The 10,716-nt window shown below is 36.2% G+C and overlaps 1 protein-coding gene across 1 annotated transcript; it reads right to left on the bottom strand.

Moving 5' to 3' along the window:
- Window position 1: 1 nt before the first annotated feature.
- On the bottom strand, window positions 2-3,038 carry LOC122077200 (probable choline kinase 2). Its single transcript, XM_042643063.1, has 8 exons — window positions 2,862-3,038; window positions 1,820-2,232; window positions 1,580-1,701; window positions 1,283-1,478; window positions 951-1,068; window positions 785-832; window positions 416-516; window positions 2-122 (listed from the first exon to the last, which is right to left on the bottom strand). Exons 2-8 carry the CDS (start codon window positions 2,180-2,182, stop codon window positions 30-32), a joined length of 1,041 nt encoding a protein of 346 aa, XP_042498997.1. The 5' UTR covers window positions 2,183-2,232; window positions 2,862-3,038; the 3' UTR covers window positions 2-29.
- Between the last annotated feature and the right edge of the window lie 7,678 nt (window positions 3,039-10,716).

Raw genomic sequence — 10,716 nt, 5'->3', positions numbered from 1 at the left:
ACAGTCAGACAGGAAGAGAGGCGCCTGAATTATCCCAGAAGTGTGGATTTTCGTAGCCAGTATTGCTGAAACCTCTGCCTAGCATACTCCATGTAATTGAAATCGATTTCATTGACATGGTCCTGCAATAAAGGATTAACCATCAGATTAAATTTTAGAAGCCCAAAATTATATCCGACATATCATGCATGTACATAAAGGAAATACCATATATTGCCATCCTGCCTTGTTTACTTTTTTAACATTTTTAGAATTCTTCCCACTTCTCTCCCCCCCTCCCCCTAATTATATCCTTTGATCATCAAAAGGAACAAGCATTCCAGTGTGGATCTATTGTAGTCATCCTTTTGTGTGTGTGTGTGTGTGTGTGTGTGTTGTATAGTAACTACGAAAGGCTTAGGTGAGAAGTAGCTACCGAAATTATTCCCCACAAGCCCCAAAGCAGATGGCTTGCAAGAGTATACTTCTCGACGTCTTCAAGTACTTGCTCCACCTTGATGTCGGTAGGCTCTTCACCTATGAGATCAAGAGAATAAGTTTGATTAGAGAATTCATCATGCTCTTGGAAAATCACTATTTCAATGATGCAAAGCTTGAGCCTTTTAATAAAAGCTAGTCAAATCCATATAAAATTTGCTGTTCTTCCCAGTGGAATGCAATGATTCACTGATGAAATAAAAGTGTTCTTCCTATGCTTAGATTGGAATTGGTATCCCTTCTCTGACTATATATTCATCAAAGCCATGTTATTGTATCTCATACAAGGTAAGAAAAGTGTCTTTACCTGAAGAACTGAGGTACATACAGACAAATCTCTGGCGCTCCTTTAAATCTGTTGAAGGGGCAGATCAAGAACACAACCTTTATTAGGCCTTTATTATAGTCATAAACTATAATAAAAAAGAAGAGGTACAGAAACATTGGACAACAGAAACTGAACTGGAACCTACCTGGATATTGACCATAGTCTAAAATATGAGGTTCTTTGGAACTATAATCTGCAGCCATCTCACAGAAGTGATTCGCAAGATCATAAGCAACAGGGTTGTAACTTGCATACTCGTAATCCTGCAAATAATAAGCTCTCACTTCAGTTGAGTTTATAAAGTTCTAACCATTGCTGTTTCAGCTCAAATTTTGACATAGAGAACCTTAAATACTGATGCTAGACAAGCACATCATATTTTCCAGGCTCAATCATGCACTTCTATTCTTACCAAATGGAAATGTAGTAATTAAACACATAATTAGCTATACATATAGTTGGAATTTGGAAACTTACAATTATAGTGATCACTCTTGTTTCCTCATCCATCATAATGTTGCCATACTGCAAGTCATTGTGGCAAAATCCGATACGCTGATATTCCCCAGATAATGCCCTTTCCAGACTAAGAATTTCCTCCCTCAAACTATCCAAACCAAAACTCTTTGCTTCATCCGGAGAACACAAACCTTGAGCCACTTTAAGCCAATTTCTGAAAATACAAGGAGCTGTTCAGCTTAGTATCTTTAAAAAAACTGCAAATGAAAACTAGAAATTATCAATTACAAATATAAAAGAAAAGCATATGAATACCTCATTCTATCCCAGAGCTGGATATTCTTTGGGCTTGACATATCAAGATCATGGAAGTCCCTCAACTTAGCTGCTATAAGCGCAGATACTTCAGGATCCCTCAAGTCAATAGCTGATAATGTCTGAAATTCCAAAGTTAAAATGATATTAAACATCTGGATCAATGTTTGAATGATTTTTAGCAGAAGTTAGGAACAGGGTAAAGAGAATTCTTGAGAAACCAGAATAGTATTTACATACCCGTGCATGAATGAACTCTTCAATTCGTCCATTAGAAAACCTTGCGAGAAGACGAGGCCCCTGACCATGCTTTGACATACACTCAAAAGTTCTAATCTCATTCTCACGGTCAAAGAAGAGATCCACACCTTCACCATAAAGACGAACAAGAACCTTATGTAGGAGTTCCCCTGTTTCTGAAAACCAATTTATCTGAAAAACTTCATTGGTCATTGCACCCTTTAATGGAATCACTTGCAAGGTATTTGTATCAATCACATCACTACCACTCCAACTAGATGCCAATGATTTCAAAAGCTTCTTTACTTCTCCTGGTAGGTGATTTTCACTGCCGTTTTGGACAATATCATCTAGTACAGCCATTATAAAAAGAACCCAACAAGCCTCTGACTAGCAAATATAATCGCGAGAATCTGTTGAAAAGAAAAAAAAATAAGAGAAATTAATTGAGACCCGATTCTAATCTCTCTCTCGTCAACCAAGAGCTTCTCCTGTATAATTGGTGCTCAAGAAACTTTTCAATCCTCAATCTTTTGAAAAGAACACAGAACAAACTCGGGGCAACTGTTAGGTTGCTCAATTGCGACCTAGTGGTAGCGGGTTTCAATAGAGAAACAGCCTCTCCGCAAAGCTGAGATAACTGAATTTAGATTGAAGTCCTCAAAATCCCTATATTTACTAACTGAAAATCCGGTACACCTGCTGCCCTTCCTCTCTTTATCTCTCTGATATAATTGTTCAATCTCTCTGAAAAGAAGCGTATCTTAGCCTCAAAGCAACAGAAACCTAACCCAAATCTTCTGAATTCAATCTTTGACCGTAAAATAACAGATAAACTAAGGATCAAATAAATTCCTTCAAAATCTCAGTAAGTTCAGATAAAAATCCAGAACAAACTGATCAAATTTCAGAGAATTTAAGATCATAGAACTGAAACTAGAGCCTCAAAATCTATTTCAACTTCCAAAAAATCCCAGAATAACAGAAAGAGAGTCAAAATCAGTAAAATGAAAATAGTAGAAAGAGAGAGACTTTAACTTACGAGATCTGCAAAGAGAAACAAATTGAATCCAGAAAAAACTGAGCGAAACAGAACAGATCGTTTTGGGAAAGAAAAGTATTGAATTTTCCCAATTCAAAATTCCAGTAATTATGGAAAAATACGAGAAGAACAAGTCAGGGAATCCTTTTAAACACTAAACGTAGGTGAAGCTGTGAAGATCCCAATGAATTCCCATTCTCTCGTTACTCCTCTTTTTATAGATGTTTCAGACATTTGGGCTTCGGACAGATTCGTGCCAGAAATCAACGGATAAGATTGTGACAAGTAAGCAGATTCCTTACGTCATCTTACGTATGTAATTTTTAAATGGGTAAGGAAGCAGTGACATGGCTAAAAGCCTAAAATGATATATCTGTTACGCAACAGAAAATGGAAGGTCTCTGACTGTTACCGTTCTTGGTTTATTATCATCCAATGGAGGTTGGCCACGTGTTTACTCACCGCGTAAATGTCAATAAAGTGGGTCCCAGGTTTGGTTTCTTGTGAATTTAAAATCTGAAGAACGGCAAATGTCTTCCGCGTGCGTCACGAATTGGAAGCAAAAGTCCGCGATTACACGTTCGCACGTTTACGCGGGACGGAGAGACAGGTTTTGTGAGCCTTGGGCCCCTTGACCGTTATTTATTTTTTCAAAGAAAGAAAAAGACGATAACGTTTTAACCGTGAAACAATAACAGGAAAATTACAATATTTCACGGTAGTATGTGAAGTCTGTAAATTCACAAGGTTTCGTTCGGTAAGTGCCGCAAGGCTGGGTGATCCAAGTCTAGATACAGATCCGGATCCGGATCCATAGGATTTACATCTCCCACTGAGCTCGTTGGTGGTTCTTAATGTACACATTATCTAGGGTTGTCAAACAATCGGTTTCAGTCCACTTTTGCTTGGTTTAATTCAGTTCTATATATGTAAAGGGCCAAATTGAAAATGACCTGTTAAGGTGTTGTTCAATTTTGATCAGTTCTGATTGTTTTGGGTTCTTTTCAATTATCCTTAATGATCACTAACCTGAAGGGAATAGCTCAGTTGACAAGGGAGTTTTTCCTTAAATACGTGCGATTTTGAGTTTGACTCTTCTTATTTCTGTAGGATCACTCAAATAGGGGTGTTTCATACTGATTTTTTAACCCCTAATGTTGTCGCCCCGTCTCTCTCAAATTATTAAGACCCTACATATCAACATCAAATCATTGTCAATCCATTTCAATGAAAATCACGACACTTCAAAGGAAAAAAAAAATCTTCAAGCTAAGCTTTATAGTAATATGTCTTGAAAATGACACAAAGAAAAATACATATAATTAATAGGATGCCAAAGCCACTTGCAATGAGAACCTTTACTTTTAGTTTCATTTTCTTGGCTAAGAATTGTATTTGAACTTTAAAGTTAGTCATTGATACTTAGGGCCGGAATGATAATGATTAATCCTACCTCTTAAAGAAGCACAAGAATACCCTTCGATTAAATAAATATTGTTTTAAAAATCCATATCTATTTTTTATGGCAATTAAATCCATTAAAAAACAATCCTTTGACCCATATTAATAATTTTTAATTGCTTCCACTAATGAGGCAAAAGTATCCCAAAAATCATCATAGATATTAAATCTACCTTTCAAGAAGGATACATCATACCTAAATGCCAAGTATTGTTGGCAATACTTTATCTTTTGGCGGTGATGATTCTTTAATAGAAAACTACGGTAAAAGGAAAAAAAAAAAAAAAAAAATCCATGAACCAACCAAATCATCTCTACCCTGAAAAAACTATAATTTCTATTCCAATGTATTATTATAAATTTTCTTATATCTATATTAATTAAAAAAAAAAAAATACACCGACAAATCTCTCACCTGAGATTTATGTTAATGGTATTTTGTTTGTTTAAAGCATAGCATGCTAGTATTTATGCCAGCAAGGGGTTGTCCTGGTTTGGCCACATTAGCCTTCCATGTGATATTGATCATAGAATGTTGATGTTTTTCATATTTTCTTATGGTTAATAATGTAGTCAATTTTTTGGTAAACTGGTGATTTGATCATAAAAAAATATGAAAGCTGAGAATTTATTCTATCCCAACTCTAAGTCTAGATACCAATCATTTATCCACTGGAAACCTTTTAATGGTGGACAAGGAGCCATGTTTCATTGGCAAAGTTTGTGGGTTTACTATAACCCAACTAGTTGCCTAATTAATGTGTCCTACCAAAACAAGTAATTAATTAAAAACAAAAACGTTTTACTAGGTCATGATTATATCTAGGAATTAATGTTAGAAGAGTGTCATTCTAATTCAATCTATCTAACCCAAATAGCTATTTTCTAATACTTGATTAAAAATTATTAGTTATGGCTTGCAATGCAAACCAACTTGCTAATTCTTAAATTAAGTCAATACTGTAGGAGCAGTTTTTTTTGTACACTCCATCCACTATGGATGGACATTATTCTTCCACATGGCAAGTTAAATGCGTTTAAAATTTTGTGGATTGTTAGAATCTCTTGCCTACAAATTGAGTTTTGGAATAAATAAAGTTGGTCAAAGCATTGAAAAATGTAAGACTACATAGATATGCATACTAAAGTATGAATTATTGAGAGGGTCCATGCAAATACATGGAAGGATATACATTTCATTATAACTGAGTTTAATTGATGCAAAAAATAATAATTTCTACAATTTGTAGCATATCAAGTATAATTAAATTGGATAGATTAGCTTATATATCGTAATTGTCAAACATGAAATTGACTTATTGTTTTAATTTAGACAAAACCACAATGTGTTCAACTTCAAAAAAAATATTATTGTGAGTATCAGAAAAAAAAAAAAAAACCCAAATATTATTGTTTATATTATACACCCTTCACCCTTACGTAGAATAGCACACCCTCCAATGACTATGAATGTTGGTGTATGATGTCTTATATTCCGTCACAGTTTAATCCAATGAGTACTAGTGTTGTACCTCAACAGGCAGGATAGTGCTGCACCTGCTCTGTTATACCTCGCCCGCACAAAGCCGAGTCGGTGATCGAGTTAACACCGACTAAGTCACAAACCTACCAGGATCAGCAATGCAGTACCTGCAATACAACATACATCTATTAGACTAAGATAAGACTTGTATTTTCAGTGGAAGACCTGTTTATAATAATACATGTAATTGTTTCCCAAATATTTGATACCTAAATTGAGTTATAAATGTTACATATATTTGGGCCCGAAGGCATGATATATATACAAAAATATAATAATTTTAGTATTGAATAACAAAAGGGAGTACATAAAAAAGAATCAAAAGAATCACTCAGGAGTCACAGCTACCACGCAGCACAATCCTCGCACGTGCAATCGACACCGTGCTCAAACTCATCAGGGACCCACCAATCCTCAAATGAAAACTCCACGGTGGGGCCAGGCTCCTGATCACCAGGCAGATAACCTACAAAATTGTCTAAAGGAGTTGTGCACGTGAGATGAGCTCACTAGCCCAGTAAGTGGAAAGGAAGACTACACAACGAAAACCACACAAAACAATCACTGCACAAATGTGCCTATATGCAATTCATTTTAACCCTATTAGCCTAACAACATTATTAGGTCATAGGTTTTTGTGCTACTCACAACCACAGTGCGCGTATGCCCTTGGTATAAGCCACGAATCCCATCCCGCGATACACCCATTGGGTTGTCGGAGAAGGCCCACCGTTGGTACCAAAATTTAAAATGCAAGGCAACTCCTGACAAATTTAAATGACAAAAAGTAAAAGGGTGACTCCACCAAAAAAAAAAAAAATCAATACGATCGGCCCTCTAAATATATCACTGGGGTTATCGACTGTCCTAGCGATCAGTCGTGCGTATTTCTAACGACTGCAGGAGTTCAACAACCATAACCCGATGCTTCCCCCAATGATCCCTCAACACGTAAACCATTGTTAAGAAGGGTCGTAGCACAAGAGTAAATCACATCCTCATCACATGCCTCTACATGAGCATAGTATGATTACACGATGACGCTGCATCCCATACCGCGTGCCACCATGCACTTGTTTCCAAGCCGTCTACTACATCTAAAATCTAACATGCATATCATGTCCAGATGAAATTCCTTCATCACATACATCAAGATATAATGAATATTCCATCATAACACAAAGCATAGCATATTATGTAAATACACATTCAAATGCGTGATATGACATATGTGATATCAACTCTACACACAAGTGATATGATGACATGGTTAGACTAACATATGTTAAATGATGCATAACATTCTGAAATTAAATCAGAATCCACTCCCCACTTACCTGTATATGTACATGGTGCTTAAACCCGGTACGAAAAAGATTCGAGGTGTGGGTACGCGTATATTGAGTATAACCTATCATAAATATAATGGTTTATCATTTCACTATTTTGGGGTTAAAATCATCATGTTTGAACACTATAATAGGGTTTAGAATCATAAATGGTGGTTACCCATCAAATTTGGACTAATTCTGGCAATTTTGAAAAGACTGGTGGGCCAGAGCCAAAGACCGGTGGCCCATGTAACCCGTCGGTTTCAGCCCACCAGTTACTCTAGAGCCTAAAGTCTAAGTTTTGAGAACTCAAGTGGGTTAAAACTAGAAGACCGGTGGGCTATGTAGCCCGTCGGTTACTCTAGAGTCTAAAATCTGAGTTCTGAAAACTCAGGCGGGCTAAAACCAGAAGACAGGTGGGGTAAAATAGCCCCCTAGTCTTTCAACCAAAAAATTTTCAACATCATTCTTGACTTTCTTCTTGCTTAAGGAACTTGTTTGGAGACGATCCGGTGACTCAAATCACTTATCTAAGGTCCTATCACGTACCCTCAACTTAAATCTAAGATCAAATCAAAAGAAAATGAAGATTCTCACCTCTTTCTCAAGAACACTAATAAAACCCTAAATTTCACTTCTTTTGCTTAAGAAACTCTAAATACTCTAGATCTTCACCAACACTCCTTCCAAATCCTTCAAAATCATTGTACACATTTTCTATTAGACCTTAGATTTAATTATCCAAGTAGGATTAGTAAAATCCAAGTGAGTTCTTTCCCAAAAATCAGAAAGAGTGTTTAAGGATAGGGTTTTCTTAAGAATCTTTGAAATGTGTACAATACCTACCTCAAATCGAAGACCTCGACGAGGTGATCATAAATCCGGGCTCAAAATACCAAGACCCAGCTCTGGTGAAGCTCTACGGCCAATTTCCCTTATTCTTTCTTCTTCTTCTTCCTCTTTTCCTTTCTTCCTCTTTCTCTCTCTTCTTTACTCTCCCATCGACCAACTAACATTAATGAAGGAAAAGGCAATTAATATCTCTCCCTTTTATACTTGGGCCCTCAAAATATCTTCTAAATCTCAGGTGGGCTAAATCTCAAGTGGGATATCTCAGGTGAGCTAAATCACAGGTGGGTATACCTCAGGTGGGTTAAATCTCAAGTGGGCTATCTCAGGTGGTTTCAATGGGAATAAACTCCCACATAATATTAGATTATGTTGGCACCCACAAATATTAGTACGTACCTTTATTTTTTGTACATGGCCTCGTGGTGAGTGCAAGTACAAGGTTTTAGTGCATGTATTACAATTGGTACCCACTCGGTCATGTTAGGCCAACCTGAGTTCAAGGTCACCCTTGCTACCATATTCCATATGGTACCTATGTCGGTTCTCTCCAATTCAGCCCCTATATGATCAAACCAAGTCAATGCGGTTAATTAGACCGGGTTTAGAAAGTAGGGTATCATATGCTCGATGTCTTGTATTCTGTCACAGTTTAATCCAGGGAGTACTGGTGTTGTACACCTGCTCGAATTTTTTATTTGAGGGCTGTTGTGTACTTTTCAGATTAGGGTTTTTTGCTATATATTTATAGCGATGGTTTCTTTCTCTGTAATGCAAACAATACTGAGAGGTGTAAGGGATGAACACTGTAACCCTATTCTTCATTGATAGTGAAGCATGATCTCATCTCACCAGGGACATAGGCAATCTTGTCGAACCTCATAAAATTTGTGTGTATTGCTTGTTCTTATTTTTCCATTATCTTCTACATCGTTTTAAGGTTGCGTTTCTATATATGAATAGGTAGTTCAGGTGACTCCTAACCTTAAGGCACATAGCATCACATATGATGAGAATTAAAATTTATTAAAATATAAATTTTGATTGACACACATATTCGATAAGGTATGCCTACATATGATAGGAAATATAAAATCTCGGCCTAAAATTTTACTTATGATAAGTTCAAATTATTTCCTAAACATTTGTGTAATAAAAATAAATGCCTAGTGTAATTGGTGAGGTTGTGGTGTGCAAAGTCTATGCTCACCACGAGGTCTCAAGTTTAAATCTCTTGGCTGTTACATTTCCCCTCCTCCCTTTTATGGTGTACCCATCTAACAAAATTAAATCCAACGGTCAGATTTTTCAACACACACACACATGCACACACACGACATGCTGATCTACTTCCAAGTGAGGTGTGTTGGTATTTTTTCCCCATACACGTAGCATATTTTGTTGGTGACCCTGGTTGGACTCATAGGGAAAGTTTTTCTCCACTCGTGGAGGGTTCACCGTTCACCCACCATCATAGTGTCTTACTTATTCCTCTCTCTCCTTTAGTATGGGGTCCAAAATGTCCCTAGAGTCCCATCCAAACACCCTAGAGCTCACGGCGAAGAAATTTTCTTCAAAGTGGGTAAAGGAAAACTGAGTCTTGGACTTATTATGAGTCTAAGCACAATATTTTAGAAGATGTTTTAGACCATAATCTGCTTTTATTGGTTGGATGACCTTAACCATTGACTTCTTGCTTTCTGTTGTGGATATGTATGAATTTTTAATGGAACAATAGCACAATAGTCTTAAAGATAAGCTTTTGATGGTTAGAATTAAATTATTTCACATATAATACATGAGTTGAAATTCTTTCTTCCCTCCTCCCTCCCCCTCTTTCTGCAGAGAAACAAGTAGTTAGAAGAAAATAATTTAATATGCTGTACTAAGGATCTCTAAAATATTTTTCTTTTAAGGGATTGATTATCAACTACAGGTTCATGGGTTTGGTCTGAGTTAAACTAATAAAAAGGTAGCTTTATCTAATAAATTTGGTCATTCCCTGCTCCTTTGAATGGGAATTTATTCAGTTGGTGGGACAGGAAATGTAGACAACCATAGGAGAGCATAAAGTCATGGAACAGGGAAAGTTCTTTTGTGATATAGTTGAGTAGTGTGGAAAGAAAGGTCTTGGATATTTGATAATGAGTTTAAAACCATGGAAGCAATAAAGAGACAACAGAAAAATCTGATCTTTTTCTCAAAGGTTGGGTTTTGGTCAATGAAGAACTATTATATGAGCCAGTTAGATCAACTTGATAATATATATAAGTTGGCTCTTCTTATTTATGTGGGGTTCTACTTTAATTGTCTTCCTACTTGCATGAAGGGTTTAAAAGAAGAGGCTAGATAGATTGAATCGATCAAAATCTATTAAACAGACTAAACCCTTTATCGGTTTGGTACTGGTTTAGATTTTTAGAAACATTTAAAAGATCAAAACCAATTGGATTGATCATCAAAATCAAAATATAAATAAAAAAAATGAGACCATAATGATAATAAACTGATAATGGATAGATAGCTACTATTGGTTTTAGATTGTATTTTGTAGAAAGAATTCATCAGACTGAACCGACCATTTGAAGAGAAAGAGAAACAGGTTTCTATTATTATCTTGGCATTTGAAGTCTTTAAACTCAACATAAGCAAGCCACACTAAGAAGAGGAA

This window comes from Macadamia integrifolia, chromosome 4 (assembly GCF_013358625.1).
Source record: "Macadamia integrifolia cultivar HAES 741 chromosome 4, SCU_Mint_v3, whole genome shotgun sequence".
In the NCBI taxonomy this organism is placed as follows: domain Eukaryota; kingdom Viridiplantae; phylum Streptophyta; class Magnoliopsida; order Proteales; family Proteaceae; genus Macadamia; species Macadamia integrifolia.
Note: the sequence above shows the minus strand (reverse complement) of the source record. Positions and strands in the feature narration are given on the sequence as shown.

Coding starts and splice junctions, on each gene's coding strand:
- LOC122077200 (XM_042643063.1), bottom strand. CDS start 2,182: ATGGCTGTACTAGATGATATTGTCCAAAACGGCAGTGAAAATCACCTA. Junction 1,069..1,282: donor CAAGAGTGATCACTATAATT/GTAAGTTTCCAA, acceptor TATTATTTGCAG/GATTACGAGTATGCAAGTTA. Junction 833..950: donor AGACTATGGTCAATATCCAG/GTAGGTTCCAGT, acceptor CCCCTTCAACAG/ATTTAAAGGAGCGCCAGAGA.